General features: G+C 37.5%; 1 protein-coding gene across 3 annotated transcripts in view; it reads left to right on the top strand.

Moving 5' to 3' along the window:
- The window catches only part of DLG2 (discs large MAGUK scaffold protein 2), a gene marked incomplete at both ends in the record, with an annotated part of 1,956,162 nt that overhangs the window by 330,377 nt on the left and 1,598,704 nt on the right, over nucleotides 1-27,081 (top strand). Inside the window, one exon of one of the 3 annotated variants that reach the window (XM_084247145.1) lies at nucleotides 11,344-11,439. The exons of the other annotated variants lie outside the window; for them this stretch is intronic. Within the exon in view, the coding sequence (XP_084103271.1) occupies nucleotides 11,344-11,439 (96 nt within the window). The remainder of the gene's footprint in view (nucleotides 1-11,343; nucleotides 11,440-27,081) is intronic. 3 annotated transcript variants of the gene reach the window in all.

The raw sequence follows: 27,081 nt of genomic DNA, 5'->3' as shown, positions 1-27,081 counted from the left end.
GGACCATAATAATGGAGCTTACTCTTCCCTTGGTAAAAGAAAACAATTTAGTTTAAATTTTCAGTTGTTTGTAATGCTGAAGTAAGTCTATCAGGCAGCAGCATGTTTTTTTCCTATGACACTTTCTGTAGTTTGCAGTGTTTCTTACATGTGAGGAGCATATTAGAAAATGAAGTAAAACTCGATGCTCTATAGAGGTAAAGGACAAAAAATATTAATAGAATTTGACTATTCCAGAGCATAACTAGAATATGCCTGAGGTTAGTCTGTGTAGTTCACATTCCTACAAAATGAGAAGGGACAGTTTCCTAGGGACTTTTTATCACAGAGCTTATTTAACTTACTTTTTGGAGGTTATAAAGCTTTTGGTTCTTATAAGGACCATGCTGTTCATCAGGACTAATATTCATTTTCACAGAGAAAACTCTAGGTATGAATAAAATAATATAAATATGTAAACAAACAATTCTATAAAACAGTTAATTCATATGAGTACTTATTTATAGAAGACTTCTATATTTACAATATAAATCAATGTTTGTAAGCTCATTTGGGTAATGCAAGTACACCAGTATAAACATTGTTTGGCTGAATAATTCAATAAATATCTATACACTTTAATTTTGTTCAAGTACACGAAAGCTACAGATAGAGTAATAAGTTCACTGATTTTAAGGAGTTTAAAATCTATTTGAGTGGATAAGACATATAAATAAAACTGTTCATTTTCCCTTTTGTTCATACCCTTAGTTTTTGAAAGATTGGAAATAGAGTAATCTTTATTAAAAATGTAAGAAAACGTATGTATCCTGAGGGTGTCATAGAATGATAGTGGTCCCTCTTGGGGCAAAAGGGAGAGGATCAGCACAGGCTTTATGAATGAGGGGGTAAAGAGTTGTCCTTAAAAAATTAGAAAGTTGGGCCTCCCTGGTGGTGCAAGGGGTTAAGATGCAATTTATGAAGCTATGTGCACCCACTGCAGCACAAGTTCAATCCCAGGCCAGGGAGGTGACCCACATGGCATAGCAGACCTCTCCTATCTTGCCCGCTGCTCCCCTCAGCAGTGTATTTCAATCAGTCTGCCTGTTCTGTTCCCCACTCTGTCTCTGGTGGATCCTCTCACCCTCCCACACCTCTGGCCTATATCCCATTTCTTATATGCATAAATAAAATAAATCTTTAAAAAACAAAACAAAACAAAACAAAACAATTGGAAAGTTGCTTTACCAGAAATGAGATACCTAGGAGAGGAACTGGAATCTGAAAAGAAAATGATCACATTTAGATGGCACATATTTGAAGTCAGAATATTATTTTTAGAGAAAATACTGGCAAACAATTGAGAATGTAGAACTAGAATTTGGGAAAATGGTTCTCTGTGGCCTACACTTAAGTCATATGGGAGTCACTATTGAGAGAAGATATGGAAAAAAGCAAGTTTGGAGTAACAGCTGTGTTCATGAGCCTTTAATAAGGGGAAGAGGAAAAGAAAGAGAGAAACAATCAGAAAAATATGGTATTACCTAAAATAAGGATGTATTTTTTAATATAGTGATAGCACTTGCAAGAAGGAGGGAGTAGTTAATGTCTGAAATGCCGCAGAAAGTGGAAAACAATAAGGATGAGGAGGTCCTCCCAATTTTAAGGGTGTAATTTTCAGGGAGAAAATGGTGGCATTCAGGAGTTAAAGTATTAGCATGAAACAGAGAGGCACCCAGGGATGCCAAACTGTTAAAGGGTACACTGTTAAAAGGGATTTGACCTTCTGTGTACACAAAGGCAAAAGAAGCAGATTCTAATTGTGAAAGGTCTTTGATAGAATTGTGTGCACAGAGAGATAAGAGAGAAAAGGACATTTCTAATAATAGTTTCCCAGTCAAACTCCAAAATAACCCATCCCCTTATGGGCAAATGCCCAGCCTAATAGGGTCAGGCTGAAGTTGGACCACTGAGGCTTAAAAGCCTGCTGCAAGTCTAAGGCAAGGAGCTACAAGAAAGAGATAAGGCAGGTCCCAGAAATCTGGTGCAGTAGGAAGGAGAGAGACTTCAAAATATTGCACATAATACAACATAAAGCCAGGATAACAACTGCCATTGTCTCTGCATGGACCGGAGGCAGTCTCCTACATGCCTCTCACCCAGGTGTCTCCTCCAGTGTCTCTCTATGTCTCTCCTCAATGTGTTTCCTTCCGTGGCGCCTCCAAGTCCCCTTTTTACATTTGTCACTTCCTTTTTTTATATATCTCACTCATTTCTTCCCACCTGTCCCCCATTGAGGAAGTCCAGTTCAGGGTATGTCGGGACTTGTAATACTTAGCACCTGAGATCTCTTCAGCCTGGAGCTGGGGATTGGAGTTTGTGAAAATATCAGGGGTGAAGTATTCCTCTAACAAAACAGAAGTCACAAACTGACTGTCCTTACGCAGATTCCAACACAAATTTACATTTTATTTGGTAAATTTTGTGTTAATCCCCATGATATTTTAAGAATATATGATTTTTGTCAACATTTAAAAATAATGATATTTTACATAAAATTTCAGAGTTCCAAGTTCTCTTGAAAATTATAAACATCTAACAGTACTGTGTCTAGGTTTCTTTACTATACCAAAAAGGCTTGGACATGATTAGAAACTTCATCTAACTAGCATGAGTGCTTCATTTTACCTAAATGAACATTCATCTTTACCTAAATTTTTCTTACACTGACCTTACTTATTTATTTTAAGCACTTAAAGTCATTATATTTTGACATCTAGACAAAAGTAGAATGTATCAAAATCATTCAAGAAACACAAACTGAAGGATAACAATGCAACAATTTCTGATTTAGTAGGACTGGGGTGAGGCCTAAGAATTTTTCTTTATGAAATATTTCCATGTGATGCTGATGCTGCTAGTCTAGGGACCACATTTGAAAAGTTAAAAAAGTGGGTGGTAAAAAAGTAGTTCAGGACTTCACTGTAGAGGTTAATTACATAGACTTTGTGTTCAGACAAAACTAAGTTCTGTTCCTCCTCACCCTAGGAATTATTGATGTTAGTGCTTACCTCACAGTAAATCTCAAAGAGATAACTGATGTCATTAAACCATGAATAAGGAAGCATCTCATCCATAAAGTAAAAAGGCACTGCAAAAAGCTATGGAAGGTTTTTAACAGACGATCAAAAATGAAGCATTAAATAAGAACAGAGTGGAGATGCAGGTTATAAAAAGAGCAATAGAGAATATGATAAGCTCTGGAAGTAGAATAGACGAAGTAGAAGAACAAATAGTGTACTAGAAGACACAAATGAACAAAGAATCTTGGTAGAAAAGGAGAGAAATGAAATAAAAAAAATGAAGAAACACTGAAAGTTGTCCAACACCATGAGGAAAGTCAATACAACAATATTGGGCATGTTAGAGAGGAAGAAAGAGAGAAAGGTATAGAAAAATCTATCTAAAGAAATAACAGAGGATAGGATAGGTCCACCCTGGACATAGGATAGTACTCAAATACATGAAAGTCAAAAAAACACCAGGTTCCTAAAGAAAATGAGACCTACACCAGACACATAGTAGTGAAACAATCAAGAGTTCAAGACAAAAGCAGAATATTGAAGTGGGCAAAGGAGAAGAAGGTGACCTATAAAGTTACCCTGGTCAGACTAACATAGGATTTCTCTGAAGAAGCACTATGGGCAAGGAAAGAATGGGATGACGTGATTCAAATACTTAAAGATAAAATCTGCCAGCCAAGAATACTCTATCCTGCAAGGCTCTCCTTCAGCTAAGAAGGAGAAATAAAGGCCTTCTTAGACAAAGAAGGACTGAATGAGAATGCAAATACTAGACCATCCCACTGAGGAATATTAAAAGGAAGCTCTCACATCTAAGTTGAAAAGAGGCATGTATACAAAAAACTGAAAAGGAAACAGATTGAACCACAAAAATTAAGGACAAAATGGCAGCAACAGACTCTCATATATCAATAATCACTAAGTGTAAATGAACTGAATTTACCACTTAAAGAGATTGAGGGTCTGGTTGGATTAGGAAAGAAAAACCATCCATTTACTGCCTCTAGCAAAAGCATATGAGCTTTTGAACATAGACTTAGATTAAAGGACTGGAAAGCAAAACTACAAACTACAAACAAATGGGGCCCAAAGGAAAGCAGAGAGAGCCATACCTGTATCGGATTTCCAGTTTAAAAAGTTAACAAGAGATAGCAATACTATATCATGATTAAAAGACTAATTATAATAAAGTGAAAATCAAAATCAACAAGCAACTATAAACCAGAGACACACTATGGGGGCGGGGGGAGGAGGGATTAGGGTCAACATAAGGGGGGTGGGAATTGTATGGGGACTATAACCAAAATGAAAATGCATACACTATACAAAAATGCAAAAAGATGTAAAAATTATATAAAATAAAATTTAAAAAAATTGAAAAAAGGAATAATACATGAGGAAAACATAGCATTCATCAAGGTGTACTTGCGGAGTAAAGGACCACCAAAGGTATATTAGGTGATTACTATCAACTCTGAAAACTGACCTTAGAAAAATACATCTGTGGAAGATATCTTCAGCATTCCACTCTCACCAATGGACATATAAACTAGACAGAAAACAAATAATTAGACAACATAGGCCTATTAGATATTTATAGAGTACTACACACCAAAAAAATCTGAATATTTTTTTCTTAATTTCACATAGAACTTTCTACAGAATTGACCACATATTGGGTAGATTGAAATCATACCAAACATCTTCCCTTACCATAGTAAGTTAGAAATAATGTCAAATGACAAATATTGAATGGTGTCACTTGTGTGTGAAATATAGAGAAACCAAACAAAGCGACAGATAGAGCCAAAGTGAAATACTAACCTTTGAAATTAGATGATAGAATTGAGACATTCAGTGTGGGAGAGGAAAAGGAAGGGCAAATTCAAAGTGGGGAGGGAGCACAAGGTACTATGGGGGTTGACTACAGGTGATTTGGTGGTGGGAGTGCTGTGATAATCTCACTGTAAGGGGATATCCTATACTTGGAAAATACAAAGAACTACATAAACGAATGCTACCTCAATTAAAAAATAAACCCTAGAATATTCACCTAAAATATAGACTATTTTTATAGTTAGAGGGTGGGGCAAGGTTATTTGGAAAAACAAACAATAACAACAACAAAAAAACTAAACTTCAAAACCACTTTCCATTAGGAGGATAATGAAGTTCTTATCATATGACTTACCTCATTAATGCTGACCAGAAAACCCTAGATTGAATGGTTTAAAATTCCACTTTCGGGAGAGGATGAAACTGAAATTGTGTTAGTTATTAAGACTTGGTGGGTCCAACATGAGTTGCTCCACTTTCAGTGAGTCTGTTGTTCTTTTTTTTAACAATTTATGTTTTAATCTAAATTATATAATGCATATAAAGTATTAATATGCTTCAAGCAGGACCTAGGTTATTGTAACTTTCAACAATGTTTTCTTTTATTGTTGGTATTACTACTTTTATGGGTTATTTTTTAACGAATATTGATTCTTGGGATTAATTCAGAGATAGATTGCAAATTATGGAGATTGAGTGGGTTTTTTTTAAAGACTTAAATATACAAGAAAATTATTATTTTCAAGAAATTGAAGTTACCAATGGAAGTAGTGATGTGGGTAATAAAAGCAAAGAAAGCCAGTCAAGCCATTGAAATTCAGAAAGTATATATGGCACACCAGCTAATATGAGGTAGGAAAGAGGTAGATACATTGCATTCAACCCTGATGTGGGACGATTGAAAGGAGGAAGCATAGGCTATGCAATGGCTGACATTATCTCTATATTGTAGATGACAAAAGTAAGATTAATAGAATTTAAATGTTATCTCACTCCACACAGCTAATAGGTGATGTAAAAGGATACTGATTCATTTCTTCTTTACTGACTCTAAAAACTCAACTGTTAGGTTAAATGTTCTTACTTCTCCAGAAAACTTCCCATTGTCTTCAGAATTATTTCAATGTCATATCTTTCAGGCAGTCGCCTTTGATTCCACAGACTGGTGTAGATGATCCTCTCCTACTCTATATCTATTATTGTGATTGATGCATTTTATTATAAATGCCATGTTCATATATCTATTTGTCTCATTAGAGCTCCTTGGAGGATATTGTTTTTTTTTGAATTTTCAATAAATGTTTAAGAGATGAAACATTTCTTAGGATGAAATATTTAGGATAAACATTTTCAATAAATATTTAATAGATGAAACATTTAGATTGATCAATAAATGTTTAATAGAAAAAGAAAAGATTAAATTAGATGAATAGAAGGATGCCCCCAAGAAAAACAAACAAGTCAGTAACAGTGGTTCTGATCTCAGAAGAGGAATGCCAAGCTCAACTATTTGTATATATCCAGGTAGTGTCTGCAACAGACACAGAGTCCTTTCTTTGTGTTCAATCTGAGATGGTGGATGTGCTGCCATGTTTGGTACTAAAATAGATGCAGGCAGTGATGACAGCAGTTCAGGCTCAATCAGCAGCTTGATTTGGTTGGTATCATCTGTCCCTTACTGAGGCCACCTGCGTGGGGGTGCATATTTGTACAGGTGTGTAAAAGTTGCTAGTTTGTAATGTTCTTGTGAGCAAACCAAACATCTACAGTATTGACAACATACCAATAGTCAATAAAATACAGCAGGATTTATCAGGAAACATTGACCGGAGCTATAAGAGAAAACTTGAATTCTGCCTTCTGAGTCAATGAACCAGAGCTATTTTCAGTTCTACATAGCTGAAACTGAAAACAAAAGCATTAGCACCCCAGGGAGGGGATACCCCGGTTTCATGTTAGCTAAGCCATTAGTAACTCAGGTGCAGGCATTCAGTAAAAGCCTCCATAAATTGATAACCCCATTGAGCCAGTGACTTTGCTGCTGGGGTTTTAGGTGGACTGCATTCTTTGTCAGAGCTTCCAATTAACCTCTCTCACGACAGAGTATATCTCATAGGAGTCATTAATGTGGAGATACAAAGAGCTTGTCACAGTTTGCAGAGAGTTTACAGAATTTCTTGTTGATTGGGCCTTCCTTTAAGGATGCCAATTTGTGAGTCAGTTGATAGTAAAGACTGAGTAAAAAGTAACTACTTAAAAATCCAGAATGTAAAGCCATTCATGCTTAATGTTATGACAAATGGTTGAAAGTATAAGTGTAGAGGAAGAATTATAGACATGTTGAGGGTCTTGGCATGGGTCTAAGAATTGGTTTGGACCTTAAGTGCCAGTGTGATAGGGAAAACAACAACAACAACAACAACAGATGGAAAGCTAGCACACCAAGAACCATAAGCACAATAGAATGAGCTACTGTTACAATGTTTGAAATAGCTGAGACATTAGGATCAAAAAACTGAACTCACTTAATAATAATCTTCTGTAAACATCTAGTTCCCATTAGCTTTTTTGCTAGCCATATTTGGCTGTAGTTTTAAGATTTTGTTCTATCCCTGCTGGCAAGTCCATAAGGCTGTGATTTCACTTTTTCCTCCTGGGGTTCTCCATTGTTTCTGTAGGACTACTTAAGAGAAAATAGAGGAGAAAACTGGGAAGTAATTTACCTAGTCTGTTATCAGTTCTCTTACACTTACCCCTTTCGGATGAAGAAAATCCCCTCTGGACTTCATGAGAATTATAATGCACATTGATATTAATTATACATACATTCAGCAGTAAAATCCACACAAACAGTACCTTCAGTCCTCTCAAAGAGTCCCATACACATGGCTTTCTTTTCCTGCAATGAACCCTGCCTAAACCCAATTAGTTGAATCCTGGTGCTCTCTCCCACCACTTTATGGTAGGCAACAGATTGTGATGGGGATTTCTTTCTTTTTTTTTTTTTTTAAATTTCTTTGTTTTTATTTATTTATACAAGAGCTGGGTACAGTCAGAAGCGCAGGAGGGTGAGAGAATTCACCAGAGCCGAGTGGGGAACAGAACAGGCAGAGTGACCAAATACACTGCTGAGGGGAGTAGCCAGTGCGGCAGGAGAGGTCTGCTGAGCCATGTGGGACCCTCGCCCGGTGGCCGGGGATCGAAGCAGCGATGCAGAGCCTGCAGGCAGCTTCGCAGCCCAGGGCTCAACCACTGCGCCACCAGGGGAGGCCCTGTGATGTGGATTTCTGTATTGTATTGATCAGGTCTGAGATATTTAGCCGCTAACATCAGAGAAGCAGGAAGATTTTGCTCAGGGCCCAAGTCAAATGCATATAACCACAATGTGAATTGATTGAGGGTCATCCATATCACGATAATAAAAACATATACTTGGCAGTGAAAATAGGGAAAGAGACTGGCCAGGGAACGGTGGCCTGGCCTAGTCTGGAGAGTTCCAACATTAATCTATCTCTGAAGAGGAAGGGATGCTACTTCAGCAGCTATTGCCAAACTCTGGAGAAGGTCTTGCAATCACAGGTGCGGAGACCATGAACATCTCAATTTGCCTCAACTTTGGTGCTAATGCCACTTCTAGAAGACATCTTATTAGCACCACCTATTAATTCTGATTTAATAGGCCTCTCTACACAGTCAACATTTTATCTGTACTTGCCTTTCACATGGTCTTGTTGTCAGTGGCCTCGTGAATGTGTTGTAGTTTTTTATTGATTACTAAAGTCAGCCTATCAATAGTAGCCCTCCTTTCCATCAGCCAGTTTCATTATGTTACAAAGAATGACCACAAAGGAGGGAGAGTCCGTGTTCCCTGGCCTTCCTCATGAAGGCTGGAGCTGACAGTAAGGAGAAGCCAGAGACTTGGGGGAGACACTTGGAAGAGAAAAGACATGCTTGCTTTTCAACTTTGACTTGCACCAGGATTTGGGAAACATGGAAGGAGACACATGGGATCGAGACAGGCAGAGACACTTGGAAGAGATGTGGGTGACAGACATGTGGGGACCCTGAGAATGGTAGCCCTTATCTTGATTTCTACTTTGATTTTGCTTCTTTTGTTCCAAACTTGCCCAACAACTTCTGCTCCTTTCCTATGATTCTCTGACCGAAGGTGCTTTAAATATGTGACAAGTTTTCAGGCTCCAGCAGCCCCACTCTGGGCAGACCCTATTTGGCTAGGCGTTACTGGGAGGGGATAGATTATTGGTTTTACTGGAAACGATTATCCGTTCTTCTCTTCTCTGTCTATGCACACGAATCCTAGTAAAATTCTTTCATACTAAGAGTGTGCTTTGTCTTTATGTGATGAATAACAGAGCCCCATTTACAACTTGCAAGTTTGGGAGTCTCAGAGTACTCCTCAGTCTGTACACAAACAATTATATTGTCAACACATGTGATGCTGTGTAAAGCAGAATTATAAGCGTTTGAGTCCTTGCCCTGGCAGAAGTTCTCCAGCATATTTGGATTGGTATTTATGACCTTTACTTTCTCTTGGGAACAGAACAGCTTTAGCTCCAGTTTTAATTATCTTTTTTCATTAAAGCATCTGAGGTCAGTCTAAAGGGGAAGGAGAGGTCATGAATCACAATAGTGAGAGAAACTCTGAAGCAGTTAGCAAGGGACATTTACTGGAGATGACTTGCAGTTCAATGAAATAAGCTTCTAATGTTTTTGGTCCACCCATAAGATCAGCAGCATTGCCATCAAAACTGACAGTCTACAGACAGGCAGACGGAACATATGTCTCCTGGGGGGCATTAACTATACAAAGGTGCATCACCCACAGTCGATGACCACAGTAAGGGGGAGAAACCAACTGAATCAAGGTGCTAATTGAGCCAGCACTGCTACAGCCACTGCCTGTATCAATTTTCTTATCAAACTTGGCACACATCCGCCATCCCCGACTGAACACAAAGTAAAGGACTGATATGGAAGCTACCTGGATGTCCTCAGGCAGCTCAGCTTGACATTCATCTTAGCAAACATTTTTTTATTGGTTAAAAAAAAATCTAAAAAAAACAATACGCTATTCTGCCTATCCCAGGTATGCTAATGGGATAGCGATATACAAATGTGATTTATAATGCAATGGTTGTCATAAGGACAGATATAAACTATGGCATCAGAGAACAGGAACACTGCACAGACTGGAATCACAAAGTCTTTGTTTCTTCATAGTGTGCTTGCAAATTTCTCTCTTGTAACAATTAGTGCAGGTACATTTCTCTGAAAGACAACAGTAACTTCTGCTCACCTAGGAGGCATCTAAGGACCTGAATATGAAGTTGGCTAGAAGACCAGTAAAGAAGTTGCCCCACTCAGATGAGAGTAAATAACAACTGGGGCATGATGAGGGAACTGTCCTTGACTTTATTTTCTGGTACTTAGTCTATAATCACTTCATAAATTCCTTCTCATTAACAGATCTTAAAGTGAAAGACCATTGCTATGCAGTTGAACATATAATTTGATCAAGCTTTTTGTACCAATTCCCAAAGGTGTCCTCGAAATCACTTTCATTATTCTTCAGGTCCTATAAAACTGTGATTGTTAGCATTTTATCCTTGTCATCACCACTCTCAAGAACTTCAGGGTCTAAGATTTTACCGTACTTTAAAAACAAACAAGCATCATCCCACAGTCCCATGGATACTGTCATAGACTCTTAGGATAAAGACAAAGGACTCTATAACTTGTAACAACAGCTCTAGCTAGGAGTTTTCTTGAACTGGTTCTTCAAGCCCCAGTTCCTACAGGGCAGCACAAACACGATGAAGTGATACATCACATGCAGTGGATTGCATTACAGGAAAATAACCCTCAGTCTAAGGAACAGCAGTCTTAGAAGGGTTGTAAGCAAACCTATTCTTTTCTCTGTGAGTGGACATCATTTCTATTATCCAAAGCGGTGGTTAGACAGTATCTCTTCAAAATATAGTTCTGAAAGATGACCAGCAGAGCCTTTGCTTTTTCTGAAGGCTTATTGTAAGCTCTCATATCCAATAGATAACAGAGAGCAGAGATTCCTGCAAGTGTGAGAACTTACGTAAGGTGAGTCAACCCTCTCTCTTATTTTCCCATTAACCATGTTCATCTTTTACTAGATCATCAATTTACATTTGAACATGTACTCCCTGGTGAAAAGCTTTGAAATTTATAAACTTGCCTTTGAATAGCTGTCCCATTTAATGTTTTCTCTTTGGGAGCAATGGAAAAATGGGTTAGGCAGTGTATTCATATTCTACACTGACATAAGCAATAGCTACTAATATTTATTCAGGTCTTAGACATTTTAATGTGTATGTTAAAAGTCTGGAAAATGTTGAATTCATAGTGAAGAATACAAATAAGGATTACTTATTTTTTTACTTTTTTTTCTTAGTTTACAGGTTACTGTGAACCAAAGGAAAATGAGTCACATATTGAGCAAGACAAAGACAAACAGTGTTTTGAAAATGACACTGGTGAGGAGACAAGTGTAAGTATTTCACCATTTTCTTTGTTTCTATAGTTACCGGTGTAGGGTAAGGTAAAAAATATCAGGCTTTTCTGCCCTCCCGCCATTAGGATTGATGGTGGATCCCTGCAGTCCTGAATGCATGCCTGATGGCGGGCACCTGGAGTGGGGTGTGGGCATGCGTAAGTAGGTATATCTGGGCTAAGAGGCTGGGCTTATAAGGGCGGTGTCATGGAGCCGTCAGAAAAACCATGAGAGAACCAGAGAGTGCTGGAGAGCTCAGAAAGAGTGAAGACTTGCTGGGGGCTGGGAGACCTGCCAGCCTCCTGGCCCCCCGCACTCCTGCCTGCCATGTACCTGGTAAATCCCCATAAAAGCCTGCAAAAGCCACGGAGGGCTCCAGAACTTTCTCCTCCTTTACCCCATCTTCTAGGGTCATAGAGATCCTGCCCCGTGCCCATCCTGCCCCTACACTGGGTAAGACATGTCCTGTTCCCTGTGGAGGGCAACCTAATTTCTAACTTTGGACTGCTTGGCATACTGGATTCTCCTGCTACTGAACTGACTTGACTGCATTGTTGGAGTAGTTTCATGTTTTCATTTTGAGAATTTTCTTTTCTGTGTTTAAGTGGATAGTTCTAAATTGTTGGTAATCACACAAACATTTAGAAGTTACTTCCCATCTCTCTTCTCCTATGTGGTCCAGGCCTGCTAGAAATACCTTTCCATTAGTCTTTCTTAGTGGTTTTCAGATCTTATGGAGTTTTGGGGTGTCAGTAGCTTCCCCTAGGCTATCCAATCGTACCTTTTTGTGATTGTCATTTGTGTATTTATTAAAGACAGGGACTCAAAATCAATCATCTGTGGGGTAATATTAAAGAGGTCATTGTGCTACACAGGTGAAAACAAGAACTTAAATTCAAGAAAGGTATGTACATTTCCAAGTACAAATATTATATTAATCTGTAGCTTCAGGTTTAATTTATTTATGATCAAGCATCACAGGTGATCTTTATTTCTTGTGGCCTTTATTTAACACAGTCCAATGATATGAAAAGGTGTTTGGGTCTCCATTTTATTCATAATTGGTTTAGTTTTATTCATACCAACATAATTGTTAAAACACTGAAAATAAATAATATTATTAAGTAATTAAAACACACATAAAATTCTTTTTTGTAGATTATTTCATAAGAATTGGATTTATTGTGGCTTCTTGAAATATACCTTCAGTAATGTTTCATCTTATCTTTTCTCTAAATCTGTTAGAAAGAAGAGACAGTCTATTATGGCTCCATATTTCAGATAACTTTCAAATAAAGGGTGCTATATCCACTGATATTCAAAGAGTGGCAAATATTACTAGAAGAAAAGTTTTTTTTGTGTGTGTGGTATCACTTGTGATGTGTGCTGATTTCTAATTGATTCTGTCTACAAGTGTTGATTTGGTCTTGGGATTTGGACAGAGTTCTGAGTTGGCCCCAACTATGAATTTTTATCATTACTTGAGGAATTTAGATAAAATAAGGAAGATTGTATGGTAAATTATCCTTTCCTATATAAGGAAACCATGCACTTAAAGAAAATTTAATTAGTGATGACTTTTACGGAATATCTCTATCAGAGACCATTGTTTCCTCTACTGTTTGAGACGGTTACAATATACTAAATGTGATTTCAGGAAAGGAAGTCATCTGTTTTGGTACTAGCACTATTTTTTCTCCAAAAGAGGAAAGGGAGGGTGGATGTACATACTGGACTCATGAATACTTTGAAAGCAAATAATTAGACTTCCTGGCTGTCCAAGAGGATATTTGTATTTTTACTTCCTGAAAATGAAGTCATCAAGTATTAAAAGGATTCAAATGTGCCAGCTTGTCATGAATCTTAATTAAATAAATGCTGGTAAATATGTTAGGGAAATTTTTGTGTTTTTATCACGAGAAAGTATATTGCTATTTATGCTATTTAAATTCTAAAAGCTTATGCTAGTTAAATTCTAAAAGCTTCAATTTCTTTATTTTACAGGGTAGTTATGAGATGTTAATAAGTTCCTGCATATAAATATGTTTAGTACTGCCCTGCAAATAGATTTTCACTCTTTTGAGATGAATTCCAAATCTTACATTTACTTTATTGATGAGGTATACTCTGTTATGAATAGTTCTTAGAGTTTCCTTGGATTTATGCTTGTATTACATAACATAAAATCTATAACATTTTTTGCTTGGAAACCACTTGGCCAAAAAGAGGCTCCTGCCCTGCTAATTTGGTCTTGTCACTGACCAAAATAAGTTCTGATTCAATTAAAATAATACCAGAGAGGGCCTCCCCTGGTGGCGCAGCGGTTGAGCACTGGGCTGCTAGGCTGCCTGTAGCCTCTGCAGCGCTGGTTCATTCCCTGGCTGATGGCGAGGGTCCCACCAAAAAATATTTATAATAATAATAATAATAATACCAGAGAAAATTTCTTAATTATCTTAAGAAAAAAATAATCATATGACAAACAAAAGGATAGTCATAATTACTGTCAGGACATAATATTATAGTATCTCTTTGGTTCATAGACCACTCTTCAAAGGTTTTGACTGCTAAGCATAAGTTGGAAATCATAGTTGTAAAGATTTATTAAGTATGCCATTGGACTTTGGTTTCTTTATTTTCAGAATGAGGATACTAGATCAGATTTCTCTTGAGGATTCTTGGAGTAGTAAAGTCTAATTAGTCGCTGACAGTCAATAGCAAACAATATATTGTATTGTATAAATAGAGGACCCACTGAGAATATAATTAAGGGTTTTTAGTTAGCAATAGCTGATGAGCACCACAAGAATTTAGACTTATGTGATAGATATGTATCTAGAGCAATAAACAGGAAATTCATTAGGCCAAATTAATTTCAGAAAACTTCAGCAACCCAATTCATAGGTAAGCAGTTCTTAAAGTGTGATCCCCAGCTAGCAACATTAGCATCTTCTAGGGACTTCTTAGGAAAGTTAAAGCTTAGATTCCACCCCAGACCAGCTACATCAGAAATGTTGGGTATGTGGCCCAAACATATTTTTTTTAAGAAGGCCCCCAAGTGATTCTTAAATAGGCTACCTACAGTTTCAGAACCACTGCACTGAGGAATATAACTTTGGACTCTCCTGTGGGGTTATTCACCATCTCTCCTGTCACATGCTTTAAATGAACCAGAATTTTTTAAGACAGTTAGGATAGAAGCTATGGCATCATCCATACTCATGCTGTCAGATTTCTTGTTTGCCTTTCTCATTTTTTCAGTGCTCTTCCCCCAAAAAATCATTTGGGACTGATTTTCTGATCTTCAAAAACATGCATTAGTCCTTTATTCCTCTCTACTGTCAGTTGTCCGTGTTTAACTATAGCTTAATTCATGATAGTTTTCCATAAGGTATTTTGTCAGATGGGCGATATCTTGCACAAAGATCCATAGAAATCAAAATCAGAAATAACTTTCCATTGCATTCCTTATCTGTGTCCAGCATAATTCCTTTCCTTCTTTTGATATACATTTAGTTGAATTTCTCTCTCTCTATATATATATTTGGACATGCTTTTCCCATATTTAAGACTTAGACAGCTATTTGTGTCACTACAGTGCTCTGTTTTCAGTTGTAGGCTTCATCTTGTTCTGGTTTAAGGACTTCAGGGAATCATGGTGTAGTCACTTACCATATGACATAGAAAATCCTGAAGTTACAAGGCCAATACAACTTGCAATATTTATTGTAGATATGCTTTCTAAAACTGGTGGAATCATGTAAATCCAAAGGGAACAATTAAAATTTGGAAAATGAAAATGAAGACATCATTGAGAATTTGTCTGTTGATTAAGAAATAATACATATTTAATGTAGTTTCTCTTTTAATTTTATTGCTATTATTTCCTTTGGATACTTTTAAATAATTAGAAGTATTTTTTTAGGGTTATTGTAGGGTAAATGATTTCCAGGCTTTGCTGCCATCCTGCCATTATGATTGCATGCCTGATGGTGGGCACCTGCAGTTTGTCACATTGTTATCTTCAGTTGTATTGTTTACTTCTGTGGGCCATGGCTGTGGTATTTGTATTAGCCAAGAGCAGCAGAGAAAAGAGAGCGCCAGAGAGCTGGGAAAGAGGAAAAAGCAAAAACTTGCCTGGGGCTGAGAGGCCTACCCGCCTCCCGGCACCCCTGCCTGCCATGTACCTGGTATATGCAAAAGCTCAATAAAAGCCTGAAAAGGCCACTGAGGGCTCCAGGACACTCTTTTACCCATCCACCTGATCATAGAGATCCTCCTCTGTGCCCTTCCTGGCACTACAGGTATGTTCTACATTTAAATAAATCTACAATAAAAAGACAAAGTTTGGAACTTTAGTCTTCCTGAGTCCTAGGGAGAAACAATGAGTACTTTATTTCATTTTTTTATTTTTATATATTTCTTACATCATTTTTCATTATTGAACAATGTATGCATTTTCATCTTGGTTATAGTCCCCATACAATTCCCACTCCCCTTATTTTGAACCTACTCCCTTCTTCCTCCCCCCGCATCCCCCTCCACCAGTGTCCCTGGTTTATAGTTGCTTATTGATTTTGATTTTTACTTTATTATAATTAGTCTTTTTCCTGGTCCCTTATTTAGGTTTTCTAAATTCCTGCTATGAGTGAGACCACCCGGTATTTTTCTTTTTCTTTCTGGCTTATTTCGCTGAGCATTATCCCTTCCAGCACCATCCATGTTGCTGCAAATTGCATGTGTTTATCTTTTTTGGTGGCTGAGTAATATTCCATGGTGTATATGTACCATATCTTTTTATCCAATCATCTATTTTTGGGCATTTGTGTGTTTCCATAGCTTAGCTATTGTAAATAGTGCTGCTATAAACATAGGGGTGTAGGTGCCCTTTTGAAATAATGTTTCTGTGTCCTTTGGGTAAATCCCTAGGAGTGGAATTGCTGGATCATATGGAAGCTCTATGTTTAGTAGGTCCAGAAACCTCCACACAGCTCTCCATAGTGGTTGGACCAGTTTGCACTCCCACCAACAGTGCAGGAGAGTTCCTTTTTCTCCACATGCTCACAAACATTTGTTGTTGTTAGTTTTTTAATATGTGCCATTCTCACTGGTGTAAGATGGTATCTCATTGTAATTTTGATTTGCATTTCCCTGATTACAAGTGATGGTGAACATTTTTTCATATGCCTGTTGGCCATTTGCATTTCCTCTTTGGAGAAGTTTCTTTTTAGCTCTTCTGCCCATTTTTTGACTGGGTTACTCACTTTGTTTTTGTTGATTTTCATCAGCTCTTCGTAGAATTTTGTGATCAGACCTTTATCATTAGTGATATGTGCAAAAATTTTCTCCCAGTTGGTAGGGTGTCTCTTTGTTTTGGTTACTGTCTCATTTGCTGTATAGAAGCACTTTAATTCAAATTTCTTAAGTGAAGAACAGAGTCTAGCCAATCTTATTTTGTAGTGAATGCTGTGGAAATACAAAATGGATGGGGGTAAAAAGTTAGAAAACATTTAATAAAAACAGAATTGTAACCAGGTAGAGAGAAACTTGACTGTAGGAAACAAATTAGACTGGAAAGGATGAATGATGTAGGGGTTAGTCATGATTGGAAGCCAGAGAACTAGGATTAGTGTCTTTGAGCTCTTATTATCTAAGTGTTCTTGTGCAAATCTCTTAGCCTACCTGTGCCTCAGTTTCCTAATGAAAAGCAAAGGGTTTTGCTTAGATAATTTATATTTTTTAAGTTATACTACATTTAAAACACATGACAGACTATAGAAATTATTTGAGAGAATCACAACACTGTCCTTAGTTCTGTAGTGAATATATCTGTTTAGAAAATGCATACATTGTGCAAAGATGAAAAAAGATGTAATAATTATATAAAATAAAATATTTAAATTAAAAAATTAATAAAAATAAATACTGCACCTTCTGATTAGGAATAATTTTGCAGCTCAACTCTATTTATTTATTATCTTTGATTAAATTTGTATGGAAACTTCTTTTTTTGAAAAAGATTTATTTATTGGGCCTCCCCGGTGGTGCAGCAGTTGCGTGCTAGGTTGCGAGGCTGCCCGCAGCCTCTGCAGCACCAGTTTGATCCCCGGCCACCCGGCGAGGGTCCCACATGGCGCGCAGATCTCTCCTGCAGCCTGCTGCTCCCCTCAGCAGTGTATCATCAGTCTGCCTGTTCTGTTCCCTGCTCTGGCTCTGGTGAATTCTCTCACCCTCCCGCGCTTCTGACTGTACCCAGTGCTTGTATAAATAAATAAATAAATCTTTAAAAAAAATTTATTTATTTACGCATATAAGAGCTGGGGTAAAGGCCAGAGGTGTGTGTGTAGGGGGGTGGGATGGGTGGGTGAGAGGAATCACCAGAGATAGAGTGGGGAACAAAACAGGCAGATTGATTGAAATACACTGCTGAGGGGAGCAGCAGGTGTCAGGAGAGGTCTGCTGCACCATGTGTGTTGCTCTTTGCCAAGGATTGAACTAGTGCTACAGTGGCTGAGGAAAGCTTCATAGGTTGTGTCTTAACCCCTTGTGCCACCAGGGAGGGCTTATATGGAAAATTCTTTTCCTTAATGCCATTCAACCATGGGAAATAATTGTTTTTTAAATTAATGTAACATTGGTTTCAACACTGTATATGATTTAGAGGTATAGGATCACACCCTTCAGGTGTATGTTACCACACGATACCTACCACCAGTGCATCCGTAGTGTTTTTCCTTAGTCCACTGCATGGCATCCCCCCTCTCCCACCCAGTATTTATGTTTGTTTTAACGCAGAAGGAGAATTCCTTTGCTTTTTTACATTAGATGTCCTCCATGATCCATACATTAAAATGATGGTTCTGAGTTGCTCTTGTTTGAGAACTAAATTAAAATATACCACAGAACCAAAGGATTAGAATTAATTTTTAATGGTAATCTAGGGTAATGACTCTCCTTAGTCTTAAGTTTCCTCTATTACTGCCCCGATAAAGGGGAATCTATCATCTGCTGGAAAATCTGGTTATAGGAGATTCAACCCAACCCAACACAGCTCATTTCATCAAAGTAAATTTAAATGTTATATGGTTATTATTTTTATTAAATTCATGACATTCAAATTATTTTAGTATTGAGTATATTTTGTGTTTTCTAATGTCAGTAAAAATAAAGAGGAAAATTTCTAAGTACTGAAATTAGTGGTGGAGTACTCTTTTCTTTCAAATGGAATACTGTGGTTAACTTTGACTAGCTTGGTGTACTAATTTATAACATGAAATGTAATTACTTTTCATTTCCAGGTTGATGAAGATGTTGTACTATACCTTTTAGCATCTTGTAGTGCCTCAGGGTCAATGTTCTGCCTCCTAAAGATTAATGACAGAATGTCAGTACTAACATTACAGTGATTACCAACTCTGGCATGTTCATAAAGGCAATTTTTTCTAGTCAGTACAAATATTAATTTATTTATGAGTGAGTTACATCTGAAGCAACACAAGTATTATAGAAATGAGACTCTAATCTTGATAATCTATATTAAGGAATAGAGTTTTTACATATGTTTGAAAATTGTGATGTATGCTCTGTTTAGATATAGAACATTTAAAAAATCAAAAATTATGTTACTATCTCAATCAATGAGTTTAATAATATTGAAAGTATAGCTCATCACCATTTTAACAAAGATGGAATGTATCCTGGATGTAGATAATCAAGGTTCACAGCCTCGTTCAGCTTAGCCAATGTGGTGTCCTTTGTGCACTGTTTAACCTACTAGTAATTGTAAAAATTGGGACAGGTCAATTCTTCTGAACTTCACTTTCTTCTCTTGTAAATTATACTTAATTCATTGGTTAAGAATCCTTAATGACAATGTGTACTTAAATGTGGCCAATCACATCCTGTTCAATCAAAATTTAATGTTGAATCTGAAATTTCTTCCTTATTTTCTATATTTATAAATACTATGGTTAGTATAAATCACATCTTTAGAAAACTATATTAAAAGTGGTAGACTTCAAAATTCATGCTGGATGCTTTATTTTAACCCTATTAAAGAGTTTCCCTGTGATGCATCTTAGTCATTCATTCAAAAAAAATTCTTTATTTAGCATTTGCTGTGTGCCAGGCACTGTTATAAACACTGATGATACAGCTATAGACAAAACAGACAAGCCTCTTACTCTCAGAATAAATCTTAAACAGAGACTATAGTAAGGATGAGTAGAAGATAATTTCAGACTGTGATAACTCCCATGAAGGAAATATATAGAATTATGTAATAGAGAATGATGCAAAGGAATCTAATTTAATTAACGAGGTCAGTTGGGGAAGTTGCTACCGAGGTGGTATATTTATTTATTTTTAGAATGTTTTATTAATTTTTTTTTTATTTTACATCATTGTTCATTTTTAAACAAATTTGCTTCCCCCACCCCCTCATCTATAGTCCCCATACAGTTTCCTTCCCCAATGTACCGGTGCCCCATTATGAGGTGGTACATTTAAAGAGAGATCTGCACAATGAGAAAAGAAGCTGGTTCTTCTAGAGGGAGAGAGTTTCTGGCAGAGGGAACAAAATTTAAAGGCCCTGAGGAAGAATTAGAGTGATATCCTGTATTTGAGGAATAGCTAGCTAGGGTGTAGGAAGATGGCTTGTGGAGAGTTGGCATTTAACAACACTGCTAAGGTTATTTAAATTAAACTTGAGAGCAAATTTACATTTCATATCATGTAATATTTTAGATTTGTGGCCTGTGTACAATTATTTAGATTTCTGGACCTCATTCAACTCTTGGCATTGAATTTCACAAAGTTTATATGAACTTTGATTTGATTGGAAAACAGATTTTTTTAATCAAATGTTTCCATAATTTATAGTTTACTACTTAAAATTACCTAAATTTTAAAAGTTGTTTATATTCTGATGTTACAAATAGGTTTGTGGGAGGTGCATAATTTTCAATTAGCTATGTTCCAATTCATTTATAAAAGCAAAAGTGACTTGCAATGCTTGTCTCTACATGAATAGCCATCATGAGGGCCTCCCAGGTGGTGCAGCAGTTGAGCGCTGGGTTGCGAAGCTGCCCGCAGCCTCTGCAGCGCCAGTTTGATCCCGGCTGCCGGGCGAAGGTCCCACATGGCGCGCAGACCTCTCCTGCAGTCCGCTGCTCCCCTCAGCAGTGTATTTCGTCATTCTGCCTGCTCTGCTCTCCCCTCTTGCTCTGGTGAATTCTCTCACCCTCCCGTGCTTCTGACTGTACCCAGTGCTTGTATAAATAAATAAATAAATCTTTTTTTTTTTTTTTAAAAAGCCATCATAAGAGAGAAGGCAAAAGGTGAACATTTCTTGATTTCTATCGAAATTTTTGATCCACTATTTTTTTTCTTTTGTCTTTTTTTATGTTTTTCTTACAATGAGACATACACATTTAACATGCACATAGACTCCTACTTTCCATGAGTTATATTCAGGATCTAGTGCTATCTAGATTATTTTTTCATCATGAAAACTCTCTGGAAAAAAAAAAGTCCTTTTCAAGTTGTTCTTAATTTCCTATTTGCCTCTAGAGAGCTTGGAAATGAGGGCAGGCATTTTGCCATGACCTGCCTACAGTCTATTTATTTTACTAAGCGAACAAGCTTTCCAGATGTCATTCATGTGCCTGCTGTCTTGGGTATATGGGGACAAACGGGGATGAGAGTCCATGTGGGTGGATTTCTTCAGTTATTTCTCTTGAAGCTTATCTTTCTAATGTGGAGTCCACTTTTTTCTGGGTTGCTCTCAAGGCCCTTATAACTAAGAACACCACAGTGTGGCAGCCCAGATATATGCCTGTCTTTTTTAGGGGGAGCCAAGCGCCTTGTAATTAGTGTGCATAGGGTTGAGGCTACCTTCAACCTGAGAGAGGCTTATGGATCTGTTTATCCTCTGCTCTCAAATTTGACCTAGGGGGGCAGAAAATGCCTCAGAATTTGAGAGATGATGAAATAGAAAATACATAGACATTACACTCAAGTTTGGTGTGACCCTAAGGATAGTGTTACCTAAGGCAAATTGTATAATCCCAAGAATTTCACTTTCTTCACATATAAAATGGGGACCATATTTTCTCCCTGAAGGGTGTTGTCACCAGGAGAGATAATATGTATAAACGATGAGCCACTTCACATCATAGTCACCTGATCTATCACTGCTATGATTAATAAAAATGCTTATATTTTTTACAGTTTCTCTAGCACAAAGGCAAATGCCTAGTTTTATCAGCACGCTGTGGTTGTTGCAGCACGTCAGCCGGAGACTGCCCTTCTCCATGATAGGTCAGGTTGTTCCAAACAACCTTCTAACATCAGACTGGATTTGCCGGTAACAGCATTTTTATTTGCAAAAATCTTCAGCTCGGGGCACCAATCCATTTATTTGTTACATATGTATCACATATATTCTTTCTGAAATAGATGTGTACATATATGTAATAGTTACTCTATGCATATATGATTCTCATGTGGACAAAAGACACATAGTTTAGGCTTTTAAAGAAACTCTCCTATGGAGAAAAATAAATGGCACAACTGAAGCTGCCATCGTTCTTTCATTCCAAAGATACTTATTTTTGTTCATTTTATTTGCAGGTACCATGTCAGTGTTAGCGATATATGAGCCCTCAAGGGGATTAGATTCTAGGAGAATAAACACAGGATCTATTTTGCTGCTAGATAGATTGTTTTCCCCGTTAGAAACAAAATAAAAGTAATGCATTTAAATGGTTAAGGTACAAACTTAATGAAAGTAATTTACAATAGTAATTTCTTATATCAAGCTTCCGATGGTAGATTTTACTAAGAATCAATATGTTCCTGGCTTGATATCATTAAATTTAAGGAATATCAAGTAAAGGAGTTTGCAGGCTGTGACTTTATATCTTGCCAAGCACATCTAGTGAAATCACAGGCCCAATTGAGCTCTATGTTTCTAAAAAGTGCTTCAAGCCAATGCCTTGTTAATTTAAAAAATAAAACAATATTTCCCTTGAGCAAACGAGTGGATTATCTTCTATCATCTTTATCTCTGCAGGAAATCAATGGAAGGCAAGGTATACACAAAGTAGAAAGCTACATTATAAGTGGAACTAAACTTTAAAATGTTAACTATTTATTTTTATTTAAATATACAAACATTATCCAATTAATCACATGTGGTAGAGACAATCTATTGACTATAAAGTATGTATATTCTATACGCTTTTACAGTGCATTGTACTCACTTGCCATTACATAAATGATGCCTTTTCGCACCCCCTGTAGACATCTCACGTTCAGATTGTGAAATGCCTGGTCTTAAAGTACTTTCATTTGATGACAACCCTTTGGATATGTTCATGTAAGCTGATTGTAAAAAGATGAAAGATATTATTGACTCATCTCTTTCTTCAAATATAACAGAATGTGTGGAGTTCATTGTCACAACTTCTACTGAGATACTATGTGTCTTTCTCAACTTCATGTTTCCACTCCGGAAAGCTTTTCTTTTTCTTTTTTTTCAATTTTATTTTTATATTCCCCATACAATTGCAACCCCCTTATTTTGACCCCAATTCCTCCTTTCCCCGCCCCCCCCCCCATAGTGTGTCTCTAGTTCATAGTTGTTTGTTGATTTTGATTTTTTTCTTTCTTATATTTATTCTTTTTCCTGGTCCCTTATTTAGGTTTTCTAGATTCCTGCTATGAGTGAGACCATCTAGTATTTTTCTTTTTCTTTCTGGCTTATTTCGCTGAGCATGATCCCTTCCAGCTCCATCCATGTTGCTGCAAATTGCAAGTGTTTATCTTTTTTGAATGCTGAGTAATATTCCATTGTGTATATGTACCACATCTTCTGATCCAGTCATCTGTTTTTAGGCATTTGGGTTGTTTCCAAAGCTTAGCTATTGTAAACTGTGCTGCTATAAACATAGGGGTGCAGGTGCTCTTTGGAATTAATGTTTCTGTGTCCTTTGGGTAAATACCTAGGAGTGGAATTGCTGGATCATATGGAAGCTCTATCTTTAGTAGGTTGAGGAATCTCCACACAGCAGAAAGCTTTTCTTGACTATAGTTGACCCTTGAACAACACCCATTGGACTGTGAAGGTCCACTTAGGTGTTGATTGTCTTGCAAACAGAAGATACAACTTATAATATTAATAAATAGAGTCCAGTACTATAAAAATTATGTTCTCTTCTCTAATATTTTCTTAATAACATTTTTCCTTTAGCTTATTTTATTGTGATAATACACTATATAGTACATATAAAAGCAAAATGTGTGTTCATTGATTATGTTATCGATCAGGCTTCCTGTCAACAGCAGGCTTTTAGTAGTTAAGTTTTTGAAGAGTCAAAAATTAATCTTGGATTTTCTACTGTGCAGGGTCAACTACACAAACCCATGGCTTGATCAAGATTCAGCATATGGTATTATGTGTTAAATGCCTCTACTTGGTGATTCCCAAACATCCCAAGTGCATATTGTGTTGTACTGTACTTTTTGATTCACTTGTGGGCAGGAATTCTGGCAACTTTTGTTTACTCTTATGCCTCCAAATATTCTGAAGTATATTTGTTGGAATGAGCTACCAGACAATGGGAATGTGGACTCAAAGCTCCCTTTAAGGTTCATAGTCTAGTAAGTGTTAAAAACATTCATCAAAAAATCATTTAATGAACTGTCAAGAAATGTGTTGGATGAATGACTTTGGGGGGCGTATGTGGTATGCCAGGAGCTATTCTAGGTAAGTTTTCTTTTATTTCTTCAGGTCTTTATACAATAGTTTATAAAGTGTTTTTTATCTGTAATCAGTCATGGTCAGAAGACTGCTGGGTCTCCCTCTGCCGGTTTGACCATATCTTAACTTCCTTAATTCTAGGAAAATGAAATTTAGTTACAAAGGTAACTTTCTTCCAATGTTACCCATCTTATTCTGCTAACCAGTTTACTTCCTCTTTCTATTCCCTGACTGTAATCTGACCATGACTAACAAAGTCCTGGACTGGCAATAAGTTACTATGTATCTGTCCTTGCAAAGTCTTTTAAACTTCTAAACTGGTGAGAATATCACAAGTGCTTGGTCAGCTGCAAGGACCTGTGGAAACAGAAAGCTTATTTAGTTTGACAATGAATAGATCACTGTCCATTACATATCTGATACTTTGGTTAGTTAGGGAAGCACTTTGATGCCTGGGATTGCTCAAGGACATGATGTTCTATAAATTGAGACAAATTTAGGAAGTGTTGAATTAAATTATCACAGAAGTGTAATATGTGAGCAGGTGAATAGGTGGGGTGATGCTTTCCTTACCATGTTCATATTACTGAACCATGAGCCAGCTACCTAACTGAAGGACCAGATAATGGGCTGCATTTGTACTTTTTTTTTTAAAGATTTATCTATCTATCTATCTATCTATCTATCTATCTATCTATCTATCTATCTATCTATCTATTTATACAAGCACTGGGTACAGTCAGAAGCACGGGAGGGTAAGAGAATTTACCAGAGCCAGAAAAGGCAGACTGATGATATACACTGCTGAGGGGAGCAGCAGGGGTGGCAGGAGAGGTCTGCGTGCCATGTGGGACCCTTGCTGGCAGCCGGGGATCAAACCGGCGCTGCAGAGCCTGCGGGCAGCTTCGCAACCCAGCGCTCAACCGCTGCACCACCGGAGAGGCCCATGTATTTGTATTATTTAACTTGAAAATTACCTGAAGTTTGTTATGCCAGTGGGCTGATTGTTCAGAGGAAATTAGCTTTCAACTATAATAAATTTTGAGGCACTTATATATTTTTTGCTTTTCTCCTTTGAAGACATATCTGATTTGCTGTGAAAGTTGATGTTTTTATGGCTTTAGAAACATTGTTCTCATTTTAGTAAAATAATGACATGTCACTTCTGAGACACTCATTTATTTAGCAATCAAGAAGATATTGAGGTTAGAACTTGAATAATTCATGAAAGGTAGAAAGTATATGTCTATCCCCCCCCCAATTATTAGAGAAAAATTGCTTTTTATAAATAAAAGAGAGGTTGGTAGTGGAAGCGTGAATAGGGAATGCTTCAACTGGTATATGGGTCTCTGGATATTTCTTCTTGATGGTGCCAGTGGTCCACTTCACTTTCTGTTTGCTTCAAGTGCAAAGGAGGCATTGATTTCCATTTTATTGATCAGCTACTGTTACCAATTCCATCAGTCACTTACTCTCTCATTCCCCCATTCTCTCTGTGTCCTTCTTGCTTTCTGTCTTGTTTTAGTCTCTCTCTGCCTATGTATCCAAGACTAGGGAAAAAAAAATGTTTTTCTAGAAAAGAAAAAATATGTTTCTCCTAGAGTGATGCTTGTCAAGCAACTCACAGGCAGTCCTGTATAACATTTTCACTGGAAGAAAGGGAGGATTTGGGGAGGGGGGGAACTAATCATTTGTTAAAATGCTGCTGAAAACATAAAGCCCTGCCCACGCACTAAGTGTCTGCCAGCAGCGAGAAGGAAAAAGTTTGGGAAATAACTCCTATTTTGTCTCTGAGAAGGTAGAACTTTTGTAAACACTTTGGAACGTCCTTTCACCCAAATTTTATCACATACAATTTTAAAAATAATTCAGGCTGTTTGTGTATTTGCATACATCACAGATCACACAAAAAGGCGCACAAAGAAGAAATCTAACGTTTTCTAAGTCAAACCTCCAAATTTGCAGTTTTTAAAATGTCCTTGGCCCGATTTTCCTCATCCAGCTGTTAGTCATTAGTAAAAAGCTGCCCTTGTAATTACAACTGGGATGAGACGTGATGTATGCAGCTCCGCATGCACCTTAGCTTTTCAGTCATATCTTTCCAGTCATTTGGACTCCGGGGAATCATGCTCATAATAAATAGCTTTTTATTACCCAAAGCTGCTGTTCTGGCAGCCGCGCGACAGCCCTTTGATAGCTGGGTCGGGTAGTTTTTTTCTGTTGTGCTTACTCAGAGTTAGTATCAAAGAGAAGGCATATGGGTGTACTGAAGCAGCAGATCAGAATCCAGAAACAAGAACAAGAGCTGAAATGTGATTCTCTGGTGCTCTTGTAACAGCCCTCTTCACGGTAGAGCGTGTGAGGCATTCACAGGAGCCCTGTTCGATCGCGGCATCTGCTCAAGGACCATGCAGCCGAGGAGCCCCGCGAGCTGCCAGGAAGTTTTGCCGGAGCTGATTTCTAGGGGATTTTCCGGCGCCTAGGAGACTCCTGCTTGCCTTGAGCTGCATGGAGGAGGGCTCGAGTTTCCCATGAGGGCCCCCCCGGGAAAAGCCGTCTATGCAGAATCCAGGCTCTGCTTCTCTCTGTGTGCTATTTACCAAAAGGCTTTTCTCACCTTTGCTGATTTGCTGGTGTGATTTCCATGTACTGAGTGCTGTGTAGGGATCCAGGATGGATTGCCTGTGCATTGTCACCACAAAGGTAGGATAGGAAGCAGGGCTGTTGTTGTGTGCAGCATTTTTCTATTATTATTCTAGTCCTATAATTAAACAGCTCTGGTAGGTGCTGCCAGTTCATGAGGTTAAAATGATCAGTGTAATTTACTTTGCTGGGCATTTTGTTCCCCACGAGGGTCTGAGGGTCCTGTCTTTATG

The sequence above is a fragment of the Talpa europaea genome (genome assembly GCF_964194135.1).
Source record: "Talpa europaea genome assembly, chromosome: 1".
In the NCBI taxonomy this organism is placed as follows: domain Eukaryota; kingdom Metazoa; phylum Chordata; class Mammalia; order Eulipotyphla; family Talpidae; genus Talpa; species Talpa europaea.
The sequence above is the reverse complement of the archived record's forward strand: the minus strand, read 5'-3'. Positions and strand labels throughout refer to the sequence as shown.